At 43.8% G+C, this 15,899-nt stretch overlaps 1 protein-coding gene across 1 annotated transcript in view; it reads left to right on the forward strand.

Annotated features, from left to right (window-relative positions):
* LOC111220828 (microtubule-actin cross-linking factor 1-like) overlaps positions 1–15,899 on the forward strand; it is a 114,709-nt gene that overhangs the window by 22,638 nt on the left and 76,172 nt on the right. Inside the window, exons 20-36 of the mRNA XM_022744065.1 lie at positions 1,364–1,518; positions 2,035–2,161; positions 2,284–2,467; positions 2,753–2,919; positions 3,492–3,670; positions 3,783–3,921; positions 4,059–4,252; positions 4,510–4,669; positions 4,893–4,976; positions 5,254–5,361; positions 5,460–5,558; positions 5,741–5,863; positions 5,981–6,072; positions 6,457–6,592; positions 9,010–15,120; positions 15,252–15,407; positions 15,581–15,796. Coding sequence (XP_022599786.1) covers positions 1,364–1,518; positions 2,035–2,161; positions 2,284–2,467; positions 2,753–2,919; positions 3,492–3,670; positions 3,783–3,921; positions 4,059–4,252; positions 4,510–4,669; positions 4,893–4,976; positions 5,254–5,361; positions 5,460–5,558; positions 5,741–5,863; positions 5,981–6,072; positions 6,457–6,592; positions 9,010–15,120; positions 15,252–15,407; positions 15,581–15,796 — 8,430 coding nt within the window. The remainder of the gene's footprint in view (positions 1–1,363; positions 1,519–2,034; positions 2,162–2,283; positions 2,468–2,752; positions 2,920–3,491; positions 3,671–3,782; positions 3,922–4,058; positions 4,253–4,509; positions 4,670–4,892; positions 4,977–5,253; positions 5,362–5,459; positions 5,559–5,740; positions 5,864–5,980; positions 6,073–6,456; positions 6,593–9,009; positions 15,121–15,251; positions 15,408–15,580; positions 15,797–15,899) is intronic.

Here is a 15,899-nt window from a genome sequence, read left to right on the forward strand (position 1 = left end):
CAGGTTGGGAACCACTGTTCTACATATTAATACCTGCACACACTGAAGCTTCTGTAAATTACTGGACTCACTAGAGGGGAAACTGCTTTAGTTTTTTTTTTGTAATTTGTGTGTCACTGATTGAATTTGTAGTTTTTTCCTCTGGAGAACTACAGTAACTGTCGACTGAATCGTTCACTCACTAACGTGCTTTTAAACAGTGATGCAGTCACTCAGCCTGAGAAACATAAATGAATACATCTACACTGTAACCACAAATCTTTGAACTAAACCAGGTTTAATGAATCATAACTTCCACCTCTAACTTCAGTCCCTGACAACAAAGTTTAGCATCGATCCAGATTATCTAGAGGGATATTGACTGGTAGTTGAACCTTGCAATGGGTCCTGGATCGAGACCAGTGGATACGGACTGGTAGCAACCACTGAGCTGAACTGAACTGAATTTAACACCGAGGCTCATTCAGTCAGCCAGACATTAACAAGTGGCAGCTTTGAGCTTTAATCTACATTTCATGTATTTACTGTATGTGCACAGCTTTGCATTATTGATGTACAGTATCTGATGTGTGTGTGCAGGGCAGGGGTGAGAGAGGGTGGTGGGTGGGGGAGGCAGTACAGCTGTAGGCTTTAATGTGCAGCCCTAAAAACTCTCTCCCACAGTCATGGCTTTGCCTTTTCTATATTTTATTTTATTTTAAAACTGAATTTTCCAGATTCTAATCCCAAACTCTCTGTTTTTGTCCTGCGCTGGGTTTCTTCAAATCTCCTTGTCAGAAATGTTTTTTGTCTTTGTTGCTGCTCAGGTGAATTCTAGAAATCCAGCCCAGGTGTCAATAAAGTTTGAGTTTGGAGAATATTTGCTGCTTTCACAATAAAAGCTTTTCAGTTCAGAGGTGCAAAGCAGCAACTCTCTAATGTCATATCATGTCAGGGCTTCTGCTAACTTCATGAAACCCATGAATGTTTGTATTTTTTGTTGCATTATGAGTTTGTTGCGATCAGCTTTTGGTTTACGTGTTTTCCCTTCTCTCCTCCTCGATTTCACCTCCCTCGCTTTCTTCCTCTTTTCCATATGACCTCTATTCCATCCATCCTGTCTTCTAACCGCTGTCATCTTTCTTTTTCACCATTTCCTGACTTTCTAATCATTTGTCCTCCCTCTCTACTAATTATCTCTCTTTTCCATCTTGTTCTCTTCATTCAAACTTCATCTGTCCGTCTTTACTCCCTCACTTACTCCCAACACCTGTTTTTTCATAACCCCTGTTTTCCTCCCTTCCTTCCTTCATCCTCCATTTGTTCTCCTTCTGTCCCCCTCTCTGTATCTTTGCATCCATTCTGCACCTCCACCTCCTCTCAGATCACGATAAGTCGAGGAGAGGAGTGTGTGCTGGAGGACAACTCTCAGAGGACCAAGTGGAAGGTGATCAGTCCGACAGGGAACGAGGCCATGGTCCCCTCAGTGTGTTTCACCGTCCCCCCTCCCAACCAGGAGGCCATCGACACAGCCAGCAGGTCAGACTGATACTGATACTGATGCTGTGTCATTAGGGGGCTGCGCTTTCATTTTGTAGATTCATTTTTACGTTTGAAATACACAAGAAATAACAGGATTATTGATATTTTATTAGTGAAATATGAATTAACATATTCTACTAATAAACACAAAACATAAAAAATCATTCATTCAATATGTCTGAACTGTAGAGGCTCTAACTGATATAAGTCAAAACTATTTCACAATAGATGTTTGAAGATATGAGTAATAATGTTAAAGAAGCAGATTGTCATGTATTTGGTTTAAAGATTTAAAGATTCATTCTACATTTTCATGATTCTTGTAGAAATCTCACAACATAGTGGATTTTTGTGTGTGTGTGTGTGTGTGTGTGTGTGTGGGGGTGTGTGTGTGTGTGGGGGTGTGTGTGTGTGTGGGGGTGTGTGTGTGTGTGGGGGTGTGTGTGTGTGTGGGGGTGTGTGTGTGTGTGGGGGTGTGTGTGTGTGTGGGGGTGTGTGTGTGTGTGTACACAGGACAGAGCAGTTATACCAGAAGGTCATGTCTCTGTGGCATCAGCTCCATGTGAACATGAAGAGTGTGGTGTCCTGGCACTACCTGCTCAAAGACGTCAGGACTGTCTCCGGATGGACCCTGGACACGGTGAGACGCAGTGTGTGTGTGGTAATTGATCCATTAAATGTTGAGCTTTTAACTTTAAGGAGGAGGCATTTGTGACAAGCTACCCTTGTACTTATCTTCTCTTTCTGTGTCTCACCTCTAAGGTTCGATGCCAGTCTCCCTCGGAGCGGCAGCAGGTCCTGGATCACCTTGAGTCCCAGTTTGCTGACTTCCTGTCGGACAGCAAAGAGAGCTCTCTGTTCACGCCGGCCGAAAGACGAGAGCTGGAGAAGGACGTGCAGCAGGCCCAGCAGCACTGCCAGAACCTGCTGCTCAACATGGAGACAGGTCAGTGTGACAGGGACCTGGTCTAAGTTTGATTTCACCCCCAACCCCCAGATAGTAGCTGAATATCTCTGTTACATGAGGTTTAATGTTTTCAGACATGAACCCTGCTGAACACTGAAGCTGAAGCGAAACGGTGGCTCTGTATAAGAGGATAAAGCTCAGCATGTCAGAGAACGTTATTCGTCTTCATTAAGTCATCTCTGGAGAGTGAACAGCGAGCAGATTTTTATAATATAATTATTATAATAAAAGTCTGTGTGTAAATAACATTTCTTTCTTCTCCAGTGGAGAAAGATGAGTCGGTCTCTCGGTCGTACCTGTCGGAGCTGCAGAACATCAGCCTTCGTCTGAACGAGGCCGAGCAGAGACTGATGAGGGGAATTCAGACTCCGCCCCCCAGCAGGCTGTCAGCAGACATCTCTGACAACACTGTCCAGATTGCAGAGCAAGAGGTCAGTTAGTTAGAGCCCCATCTGCTGGTAGAAATGTGCAACAACAACCTTTTTAACTTAGTAATTACTTTTATCAGTTAATATTTCTTGAAAAAAATATTAAATATAAAAAGACTAAAGAGTTTAATCTTTGGTTTCACACTACAGTAAAGGTTTTGTTGCAGTAAAACTTTTTTACACTGTTGTGATGTATATTAATAGCAAAACAAAAACTGAATTCATTGATTGATTCAAGAGAAATCCAAATATCCGATGCCAACCATGTGATCAGAAATGTGATGGTTGTTATTTTACTGATGTTAATGATTCTTCTGCCTCAAAAGTTCTAATCGTATTTGAAAATATTTGTTTTTATTTTATTAAACTGGGTGAACCAGTTGTGTTGTGCTGTCTTTTTTGAAAATGACTGATTTGGTAAAACCCATCTGTTTGTCAGTCTAGGATTAGAACAACAGGCAACATTCCTATGTTGAATTACTGTTTGCTCAGTAGAACAGTATTTTCCCTCATCTTGATCTCCATGTTTAGTTTTTTACCTTTAGCTAATCTCTTAAATTGTCGTTCCTCTCCAGAAGCTGCAGTCGGAGCTGGACGGCCTGCGCTCCAGTTTGGGCGACGTGTCTCGTCGCTGCGTCAGTTTCTTCGAGGAGAAGTCGACGTCCTCCAGCGTTCCCGTCCTCCGGTCCGAACTCAATCAGGCTGTGGAAAAGACAGACAAACTGCACAACCTCTCGTCTGTCTACCTAGAAAAGTAAGTGGGCTCTTTTTGTCTCCTCCCAGCGTTCTCTCCGATTGGTTAACTGTGAGATATGAAAAAATAGTATATAAATATTTAAAACGGTTTATTTATTCACCTCCTCAAGGTTGAAGACAGTAGACGTCCTGATTCGCAGCCTAGATGAAGTGGAGAGCCAGGTCAGGAAGTACGAGAGCAGACTGAGTGAAGAAGACATAGTTCCTGCTGACACCACGGCCATTCACAACCTCAGAGATCAACTTAGGGTAAGGGAAAAACTGTCACATAAAATCTTCTAACAACCAGCTAAAGGAAAAAGACTGACGCCGTGAAACTATTTGACTCCAACCTTCACTCTGCATCCTCTCTATTTCTTCTGCTTTCTATTTTTATCTCTCCCCAGAAGTGGCAGGCTGAGCTCTCTGAGCAGGAGGACATCTTCCAGTCTCTGCAGTCTGCTGTACATCGAGCCAAAGAGGCAGGGTCTCAGCTCAGCAGGCTCCACCCTGACCGCAGCCCTGAGCTGGAGCTCTACCAGGAGAGAGCCAATCAGATGGTAGAGAGATGGAACGGAGTCAGGAGACAGATGGAGACACGGTGAGCAGGACAGGGTGAAGATGAGGGAGAAAAAAAAAGTAAAGATTTAGGGAGGAGTGAAGGAGGAAGGGGAGGATTAATAAGTTAAAATAACAGAGTGAGGATGAGTGTTTCGTCACTCACACTGTGCTCTGATCTCTGATTATGTAGAGAAATTTATAATGACAAAGCAAGTGACGAGCCACTGCTAAATACCTCATGTACAAATACGCTATACTTTTTTTGTGTGTTAAATGTCTTTTCCTGTTTCACTGCAGACGAGCTGACCTGGAGTCTCTGGGCTCGGCCCTGCAGCAGTACAGAGACGGTCACTCTGCTTTGATCAAGTGGATCGAAGAGACGACAGAGAGACAAGAAAACACACAACCCGGACAGAGTGACAGCAAAGCACTGTCTGAACAGCTGGCCCAGCAGACGGTGAGTCACACTGACATCACTGACTTAAATCTGTAGAGCGATGCACTGATTGGACAGTTACCTGAAAAGATAATGATGAAATGATTGAGTCCATTTGTGACAGGTGATAGAAACATTGTTTTGCATCAAATGGTGGAAAAACAATAGAAAAACAAAGTGGATCCTACACATTGTATCTGATTGATTTAAATAAATGATTATTTTTGGCTGGTTTTCTTTTCAGGCATTAGTAGCTGAGATTGAACAGAATCAGACCAAACTGGATGAGTGTCAGACTCACTCCAAACAGTACTGCACCTCAGTGAAGGTAAGACACTGTTCCAGAAATCTCTCTTCATGTTGTTTTTCATAAACAATATTTCAAAAGTGTGAAATTGTATATAAAGATTTTTACTTGTTTTAATAAAATGGTCCTAATTATCTGATAGTCACTGTGTTTACATGTAAATGCATTTGATAAGTGTCTGTTTGCAAACATCATTACATTCCATTTTAAAATATACTTCAATATTCTCTCTGTAGATGTATGATTGCACAGCCACTGTTCTTACTCACTAATGTTCCACTGTGGCTTGATTGTGTAGGACTATGAACTGGGCCTGATGACATATAGAGCCTTTGTAGAGTCGACACACAAGTCACCAGTCAAGAGGAGGAGGATGCACTCTTCCTCTGACGCCATCACTCAGGAGGTACGGACAGAAGAGACAGTTATAGTTAGTTATATATTTTATCTACAGCACAAATAATTAAGCTGGGTGTTTGTGTAACTCTGGGTGTATCTCTGCAGTTTATGGACTTGCGCACACGCTACACGGCCTTGGTCACCTTGACGACCCAACATGTAAAGTACATCAGTGATGCACTGAGAAGACTAGAAGAAGAAGAGGTGGGACTTTGTTTCACTATAAATCGCTATCCTCTTAAATCACTGTAATGAAAAATAAATAGAGTTTTTATATTTTTTTCAAGCAGAAATAAAGATTTTTCAGTTACGGATGATGTTTGAGATCAGCTAAATATGGTAATTAGTTAGATTTGTCTTATTAAACATGATTTTAATCGGTGCAGAAAGAGGTGGAGGAGGAGAAGCAAGCCAGAGTCGGCCAGGTTTCAGATCTGCTTGGCTGGGTTCAAGGCCTCCAGGGACGGACCGGGGGCCCCAACGCTGAGTCTTCACTTGCTGCTCAGCAGGTACAACAGACATTTAATATACATCATCGGATGAATGTGAAAAAAAAGTGTTGGTTCTGCTTTTCTGTTTAAGTGTAATATTGTACTAAGCATGTTGTTCATCTGTGTTCTCTGAAGGCCATCACTGAACAGCTAGCTGCCAAGAAGGATGAAGTGGCTGAAGCCATAAGGAGCACACAGGTGTTCCTGCTGTCAAAACAGGCCAGCAAGTAAGTTCAGATCATGTGCATGGACACACAAGCAGTCCATGATGAAGTGGGGAGCTGTTAGGGATCTGGATGAAACCTCACGGGAAGGTGGGAATATTAAGGGAGTGCTTCAAACTGACAGGTTTACAGTAATATACATGTAAGAGAATGATGTACTTTACAGCTTGTTTAACAAGCCGTTCAGCTGTTTTTCTTTGGGCAGGCTGTATTTATCCTTCTGGTAAATCAATAATAACAAACCATTTTAGTTTTGGAAACTTCTCTAACTTAAAACTGTTGAAATTTTAATGAATTTTGTCTCAAAACTACTTTGTGAAACCTGCGAATCACACACTCAGACGCACATTAAACACACGACCCTGCTCTAATCTCCTCCCTCTCCAGGTTGTCCCCAGAGGAGCGTGCTCATGTGGAGGCCCAGCTGGACGAGCTAACATCCACCTACAACCAGATGTGTGATAGCTCCACCCAACAGCTGCAGCAGCTGGAGCAACAACTTGCCAAAGAGGAGGAAAGAAAGGTATACTGGTTGGAGGGATGGGCTGAGATGGAGAAGAGGTTCTGCAGATTGATGACAAAAATTAATTTTCAAAAAGTATTTGTGAAGGTGCTTTTACAAAATGTTGCTCTGAGTCCAAATACGCTTGCAAGCTAAGCGTGAGTTCGTGTGTGTGGGCCAGCAAGAGTGCGTGTGTGTGTAAGTGTGTGTGTTGTACAGCATGTTGTGTGTTCACAGAAGGTGCATTTTTGACAAATATCACCACTTTTGACGAATCTCACTCATTGACTTGTTTTGGTTTAACAAACATCACAAACCCTGTTCAGACGTGTATCCAGATGATCTGAAAATTCCATTTTCTATTTCAGTTAATAATTTGGCAGTCTAAAAATGTAATCTTGAAACACTTCTGAAGCCCACTTTAATAAAAGGGATATTTTCTTAATGAACTAACACTTGCAGTAGAAATGTGTACACAGACGAGAATAGATGAACCCACTGGATGTCTGAACACTGTCTGAACTGGGCCCCAGCATGGAGTGTTCCACTCTCACATTGATCTAAAGGCCTGCAGTCATGTCATTAACTACCCCCACCCTAGTTTTTGTCATTGCCATCATCATTGTCATTATCATCAGAAAATACATCTGCTGAGCTGCTAACATGGTTAATACACGGCCTTAGTGGTGCCGCACAAGAGCAGCGCACATGTCTGACTCATGCTAGCAGTTAGATGAAAGCAGTAGAGCTCTGCTTTTCGTAGATGCATCTTTAGAACCATTTTCAAAATACAAGCACTTCCACATTTGACCATGATCATCTCTGTAGCTGCAAATTAGTATCATTTTACCCTTTTTATGTAGTGGTAAAAAGAATGCCACTGCATAAAGTCAACACATCACATTTCAGCATTTATTTTACTCTTCATAAAGTTTACCCCATATATACATGTACAATCACACAATCACACACACGTCCACAGTCAGCTCGCACTGTGTCTTCAAATTGTTCTTCTCCTGACATATGTGATACGGCACATTGGTCCAAAATGAATTGAATGTGTCTGAGAGTTTCAGGTTTCAACCAGGTCTCGATGATAATTCTTATGTTTCAGCAGCTGCACCTCATAATCAGTTCCTATGTGAATGTTATATAATGTTTACAGGGGGTTTTTATGCGACTAAAAAACTACTCACTGAAGCATAGAAGTTGGTTTACAGTATGAGAGCACCAGAGGCCAGCTACGCAAAATCCCACTTCACCATTTGAGCATGTTGTGTCCAGATCACAAGTGTGTGTGTGTGAATGATAATTTTTGTGTTTGTCCTAATGCATACTATTAATGTGTGAAATTTTAAACCGGCATTTTGCTTGGAAATCACTAACAGCAACCAGAGGAGAATTGTGGACGTCCGAGCTCTGAGCCGAGGATCAGAATGAGAGATGGAAAACAAAATCTGTTCTGTGTTATAAAGACTGAGATCAGGTTACTATTAGTTTAGTTTAAGTGGGAATCATCACAATCTAATAGTGTCACCATGCCTTGCCAATGGTAATGAGTATGTGCTAGACGATGTATTGCAAAATAAAAATTAATACTGTGCAACTGAAGAGGCAAACATACCTTTACAATGGTGTGCATCGTGGTAAATGTAATATGAATAATTCATCCCACCCTTTGTCAGTTTCAATCTAAAGGTGCCAGATGTAAGAAGTCATTCATAGTTTAATTTCCCCGAGCCTGCTCCGGTTCACAGTGAGGTCAGGATTTAGAGTCAGTGCAGTGTTAGGAGTCAGAATGAAGAGTGGCATGCCGAACGCTAACAACCAGCTTCTCACCTGTCGCGCCTCGCTGTGCCGAGCCATAAGCTGGCCCGTTAGTGTGTGTGCCACGGGACGAGCCCGTACGGTAAGTAGCGCTCGCTTTCTCTCTTACCGTTGCAAGTAAGTTTTTTTTTTTTTTCTCATTTAGACATTTTATTCTCTTCTTCTTCTTCTGAATACCTGTGTGTTCTTTAATGTGTGTTTGCTTACCTTTACCTAAAGCTTTTTTTATGCGTTTTTTGTTACTCGTTGCTTTGTTGCATGCTTAGTGCTTGTTTTAGAATAGCAGCGGTAAGTATTGAAGCGCTTTTTAATATCAAAGACAAGAAGAAGAAATTAAAATATGGGAAAGAAACAATCAAATTCCTAATATGCACAAACAAATAACATGCCAACAAAAAAGCTGTTATAGTATTTTTGATATTTTTTTATGTTATGTTTTTGTGTGAACTGGTTGTGGGTTTTCTTCTTTTTCTGATTCTATCTAGTTGCCCATTATATTCTTATAATAATATAAAATGATCCATAGTAACATAACATAATACATTTAGTGCCATACCACATTGATACCAGAATAAATGTCAACTAGAATTTTGTTTTCTTTCTTTTTGTAGAACCAAATCGCCATCGCTGGAGTCATCGACCTGGGAACAGTGGAAACATTCCCAGTGTTCCAAGCAGCCCGACGTGGTCTTATTGACCAGGACACCTGCCATGTACTACTGGAGGCTCAGCTCATTCTGGGGGGGCTCGCCCAGCCTGACTCCCCTCTCAGTCTGTCACTGGAACAAGGTCTAGCTCAAGGCCTCATTGACGCCCACACCAGACAGTCCCTTCATGAGCTAGAGGCTGCCCTGCTGTTGGTGGAAAATACAAAATCTGCTGATGACCAACAGCAAAATATGTTGCCGGTAGCTACGGCTATGGAGGTTGGGCTCATCAAGGAGGAAGTAGGACTCCGTATTCTGGAGCTGCAGCTGAACACTGGAGGCCTGAGAGACTCAACGGGGAAGATGATGAGTTTGGAGCAAGCTGAAGACAGAAGACTTTTGACTCCCAGAATCGTCACCAAACTCCAGTCCAGGCTGCAACATAGGGAGCTGATCGATCCAAACACAGCTGAAAAATTGAACCTGTATGAGCTCCAGCAACGCTGTGTCTTCGACGATGACTCAGGTCTCCTTCTCTTCCCTGTCAAACAGCAACCTGGAGGAACGGTCTGCCTCCGCTCCGGAAGAAAAGTTGGCATCTTCCGTGCAGTCCAGGAAGGTCTCATTGATCGGAAAGTTACTGTACGACTTCTTGAAGCTCAGCTTTTTGCTGGTGGTATTACTGACCCACGCTCTGGCCACCGGCTGACAATTGAAGAGGCTGTTCGTCATGGGCTTATGGACCAGGATCTAGCATGTGCCATGTTAGCACGTCAGCTGCAAAATGGGGGAATTCTAGATCCTTTCAGTGGAGAGCGCCTGGATTTGGAAGAAAGTATTCGCAGAAACCTTCTGTCCTCTCGTTTGGCTCTGTTGGTCCTCGAGTCTCTTTGGGCTTTCATGGGACTGCTCTGGCCTGAATCTGGAGAACTTCTGCCTGTTGCTGAGGCTCTTCAACAAGGAGTGATCTCAGGAGAGCTAGCAAGAAACATTCTCACACAGCGTCATGCCATTGGGGCTCTTTACGACCCAGAAACCCTCCAGGTGCTGGCCCTAAACCAGGCCCTCGAGCCCAGTGTAGTCAGTTTTCTCAAAGACACCCACATACCAGATGTTCTTCCGAACATGAATCAGTCTGGTACCCCATCTCTAAACCGCTTGAGCTGGGGCTCCACCAGCTCCTCTCCGCCTCCCTCTTCTCCACCCCCTTCATCATCACCTGCAGGCCTTGTGTTGGATGCTATGCCAACAGAAGGAATGGATCCTGAAGAACAAGCAAAACACAAGCTTCTGTTTCACCTCATGACTCACAGCTATGTGGATGCTCATTCTGGAAAACGGCTGGTGCTGCTGGACTCTGAGCTGTTGGAGTTGGTCAAAGCTACTGAACTGGTTGCTGGAGACTCTGTACAAGAAGTTGAGCCTGTGAGCGCTTTAGCTACAGATGAGCAGGTGAAGTTGAAAATGTTGAGAGAGATTAGTTTGACAGATAAAGGACTGAGTGACGAACAAACTGAAGTTGAAGAAGAAAGTTCGAATGGAGTCACACCAAGCAAGGATTTGGAGATCTATGGTACAGGTAGTCTAGAAGAAAGGTATGATGTAGAAAATGATAATAATTTGCTGCAGAAACCAACAGAAATTGTAGAGAGTGATTTAGCCTTTGAAGCTAAAGATGAAATCAGTGTAGATAAAGATGCAGAAGTAAAAGTTAAAAAGAAAGAAATGTCAAATGATGAAAGTGTAATGGCTTCAGCTAAAGGCCCAGGAGAGCTGGTAGGAACTGAATCCAAACCCAGAGATAGTGCTGGTCCAGAGACCAGTATTATAACTACAACAGTCGATAGGGTAACATTCACAGCACCACTCAAATCAGAGGAAGATATTCATTTAACAGAGTCTGAAGAAAGAAAAGATGTAAAACATTCTCAGATTGAATCAGACAGGATCGAAGAAAAGGTGCCTATAATAGAGACTGACACAAAGATGGCTAAACCTCAGGTTGATATTCCTGAATCAGCAGTGGAGAAGGAAAGGGAGGATGCTGAGTTGGCGAGGTTAGTCCTCGAGCTCAAACAGGGAGGACTGATGACGGAGGATGGGGAGAGGCTGCTTCCAGATGAGGCAGTAGCCCAGGGTGTCCTCCCCGGCCACACTGCAGTTAAATTAATGGCTCGGGCAGGTTTGTTTGGGGGTTTCCTAGATGCCAGCAGCGGCAAGTCACCTAGCATGGAGGATGTAATGCAGGAGGGCTTACTAGATGAAGAACTGATGTGGAGTGTCCTGAAGGCAGATAAAACCCTTGCAGGGGTTGTGGACGTAGAGAAAAGGCAGATCTGCGGGGTAAAGGAGGCAGCTCAGGCAGGGTTGATCGACCCCAACACTGCTGCTCGACTTCTAGAAGCCCAGGTGGCGTCTGGGGGGATCGTTGACTTGCGTAGGGATAAGAAAGTCTCTGTCACTCTCGCAGCAAACTTGGGACTGATTGAGGAGGGTCAAAAAGAAGAACTGGTGGCACTAGAGAAGGCATGCAAAGGAAAAGATACAGATTCAGCAACATCCCTCACAAAAGCCAGTTTACAGCTGCAGATGGAAGGTGTTATTGACCCAGAGTCTAAGTCTCCAGTTCCTCTGGAGCAAGCAATTCAGAAAGGGTTGATTAGGCCAGAGGAGGCTTATCAGGTGTTGGCAAGGCAGGTGGCAGAAGGTGGTATAATACACCATGCTTCAGGAATGAGGCTTTCAGTGTCTGATGCTGTAGATAGAGGATTAGTGGATCGGTCTATTGCTCCTGGCCTGGAGGAACTGGAGTGGGTCTACCAAGGAAAAGTCAGCCCTTCATCTCACCCAGACGCTGTTGTTCTCCAGGCATCAACAGGAACTATTTTAGACCCTGACTCTGGATGTAAACTTACATTGACAGAGGCAGTTTCTAAGGGTATCCTGGATGAGAACGTAGCCAGTGAGGCCATGGATTCTCCCACAGTGACACAAGGGGCACTCGACCCTCAAACTGCACGCATTGTGCCGTATTCAGAACTTGTAAACCAGGGTAAGATAGATATTGAAACAGGTAAACGTTTCTTGGAGGTGAAACCATTCAGAGGCATTCAAAATGAGCAAACAGGAGACAATTTTACTCTTTCTGAGGCAGTTGAATCAAAGCAAGTTGACCCAGTTCCAGCTCTGAGGCTCCTCCAAAGCCAAGCAGATAGTGGAGGGATCATTGATATCAAGACCGGAGAGAGGCTTCCCCTTTCTGAAGCCTGTAAAAGAGGTTTAGTTGGAGATGATATGGTGAAGGTAATAGCCACCAACCAGATTTTGAAAGGAGGCTTAGTTGATCCCACAACTGGACAACGAATCTCTAGTCTCACTGATGCTATTGCAGTAGGACTCATACCCAGTGACATAGCGTCAGAGATTCAGGACAAAGTGGCTTCTGCAGAGATAGAGGGTGATGACGACAGTTCTACACCTGTTGCCTCATCAAATGGTACATACAGCCCAGCTATTATATTGTCTGTGACAAGCCCTGATAGTCCATACAGCACTGAGGTGTCTTCAAGTTCTCCACTTTCAGAGAAAGGTGATACACAGGAGGATGGAAAGACATTAACATCTGTAGTATCAGACCCGTCAGCTTTCTATGACACTACTGCAGAAGAGGACAAGGTAGAAGTGCCGGTGTCAGTGGGAGAAGAGTCTTTAATTGAGCCAGACCAGTCTATGGACCTCTTGAGTAATTTTGCAGCTAATGTTGAGAAAAGAATTCAGCAAGCCATAGAAGAGATAGGACCACAGACAGACACCAATGAAACAGAGAGTCTTCCTAAACAGGAGCCTGATGAGAGCCTGCAGACTGATGAGAAACTAAAGGAGAGTGTTTTCAGTGATTCTGTTGGAGGATCCATGGACGCACCTGTCTATGAGATTGTCAAAGATTCCCAGGAAGAGGTCAGAAAAGAGGCTGCTACCTTGAAGGCTGTTGGGGAACCTGTGAAGGTTGGGGAAAAGAAGCGTAGACCCAGTGATGAGAGCACGTCAGTGGTTCATCATGTTTCTGAAGGTGAAAACCTGATGAGTCCTGTGGCAGCAGAGATTAGAGATGAAAGTAAAGACGACGTTGAATTGTCAAAACTGAGTGAGCAGGAATATAGAAAGAGTGATGCAGCAACACAGAGGGATGAAGGTATAGGTGGCAAAGGCAAAGCAGAGGAAAGAGAGAAATCTTCAAAGACAGAGATCAAATCAGGCACTGACGTTGAGCAGTCAGACCAATCACAGACATTTACATCCAGAGAGACAGAGAGCAAAAGCAAGAAAAAGAGGAAGAATAAAAAGAAGGGAAAGGGTAAAGAAGCAGAGAGTGAAATACCTGCAGACATAAAACGTCCAACTGAAATTGACCAAGCTGGTGCAGAAATAGAAGGGCAGCCTGAGGCAGCTACAGATGAGTTTGCATTACAAGACAAATTCGAGAAATCACAGATTCATGGTGAGGTGGCTTCCCTCAGCCCTCCCAATGGAGAAGGAGAAGGAAAGGTTGACTGGAAAGTTGAAGCCGAAAATGATTTGGTAAAACAGGGAGGTGAATCAGTTCCAGCCACTCTAGATTTCACAGAACAACCTGCTGAGCCAGAAAAGGATGCAATAAAAATGATGTTTTCTAAGGATGTAGAGAAAAGTGATAAGAAAGAGAAGGTAAAAAGAGAGGAGCAGAAAGAGGAGGTTGAAGAGAGGGCTTCTGTCTATCAACAACCAGAGGGCACCGAGGAGGCGAAGAAAGGCAAGGAGCAAGAATTGCCTCAGAAATCGACTCTACCAGACACTGAGAAAGCAGCGTTGATACTGAAAGCCAAAGAGAGCATTCTTAAAAAGGTGTTTGAAAAAGGAGTGAGTGAGAAGCAGGCTGCTGAGGAGCTGCAGGCGCTTCGCAAAGAGGTGGGGAAGAAGGAGAGTCAAGGCTCAGCTGATAAAGATGTAAAAGCACAAACTCTGCCAGCTAATGTTGATGGAGTGGAGAGTCGTGATATCAAAGATGATGGTGTCCAGAGACTGAATGGTTCACCAAGAGAAAGTGAGGAAGAGGTGAGTGTCCAAGGAGACGAAATGAAATTGACAAAGAAAGAAGATACGACTGTGGAGAAACTTTCTGCCAAGGAGGGAGTGGAGACCAAACTACCGAAGGCTCCTTCAACAGAGAGAGAGAAGATCAGGAGCTCTGGAACGGAAGACATAGAGAAAGATGTTGAGACAGCTCCATCAGTCCAGCCCAAAGAAATTCAGCCAAGTAAACGAAGTAAGAAGAACAAGAAAGCCAAAGGTCCAAAGGTGTCAGACAAAGCTGAGCCTCAAACTGAGAAGTTAACAACTGATGGAAAAGTGGATTCTGAGGTGACAACAACAAAGGTTACCACAAAACCTACAATGGAAAAACCAAAGTTAGATAGCTCAGCTTTGACTAAGGAGCAGAGGAGTGACAGACATACTGATGGTCAGGCAACCAGTGATGTCATCCAGCCTTCAGGTGGCGATGAGGCAAACAAAATGGAGACCTCTACAAGTCCTGTGAAAGCAGCTGAGACCATTCAACAAAGTCTTCCATATCAACCAGAGGAAGACATGTCTCACACTGAGGAACACAAACAAGCTGCAGAGGATACATCTGTTGGGAAAGAAGAATCCCTTCCAAAAAGTGAAGGTGAATCCATCGACCTTTCTCATGAAGCTGTCACATGCAAACCAGAGATCCAACCCACAGCTCAGTCTGTGGCTCCTGGCACACAGCCAGGTAAAACAGCTGGGAGAGGTAAAAAGAAGAAAGATCAACGACCATCAGAGGTTGAAAGTACCGATGTTCCTGAATCCAAATTCTTAAAAGACCAACAGCAGAATGTTGAGTCTCCAGAATCACCACCTTCGCTCTCAGAAGATGCTTCAACTGAGTCTGAATCACTTGGAGTCCCAGAGTCTGATACAGCCACTGAGAGCTGGGGCGAGGAAGAGGAGGATGTCAGAGAGAGACGAGAAGTTCTTTCAAACAAAGAGGGGACGACGTCCATGACTGGAAAGGTAAGAAAACGGAGAACATTGGGAAGGATTCACAACAAGTCTTCAGATACATAGATAAATAAATGTTTTGATTTATTTTAAGTATGTTATTATGTTTAAGCTTATATTTTTTTTTGTTTCTATTCCCTCAGTCTTCATTAAAGCGTCAGGAATGCTTGGAGCACGACCAGCGAATCGTAGCCCTGGTCTCCATGGTGAGACACATCGAGGTCCGACTCAAACAGCAGCAGCAACAATCTGTCGGCCGCAGCCTCATCGCCCTGGATGACATCATCAGACAGACTGAGGTGAATCAACATGTTGTACTCGATGCTTAAATTATTTTGCAGTTTCAGTTTTTCATTCGGTGTCCAGCGTGAGACACGAGACATGAGAAACAATAAAGCTGATTTAAGGATTAGTCTCTTACTCAACAGCATCAAGAAAAACTTTTGTTCTCTTTTCCTAATCTGTCCCTTAGACTCTGGACTTTGAACTGTGCGACTTGGAGCCTGAGATCACAAAGGAGGTGGAGGCCGCTGAGCAACTACTGAAGCCCCAACCTAAAGATGTTCCTCCGCAGCTCCTATTGGCTCTGGAAAAGGACGGGCGTAGCTTGGCTCGAGGGTACGAGGCTGCCAGAGCGCTTTCTGAGGGCATTCTGCAAAGTCTGCGCGACCACCGAGACTCATACAAGGTAAAAAGAAGCACTCAAGGGAAAACCAGAAAGGAAGTGTAGTAGATGCTTATTTGTTGTAGAGGTAACCATTAATCCTGAAAATTCCTCTTCCCTCTGTGTT

The sequence above is a fragment of the Seriola dumerili genome, unplaced genomic scaffold (genome assembly GCF_002260705.1).
Source record: "Seriola dumerili isolate Sdu_G_001 unplaced genomic scaffold, Sdu_1.0 BDQW01000078.1, whole genome shotgun sequence".
Taxonomy (NCBI): Eukaryota; Metazoa; Chordata; class Actinopteri; order Carangiformes; family Carangidae; genus Seriola; species Seriola dumerili.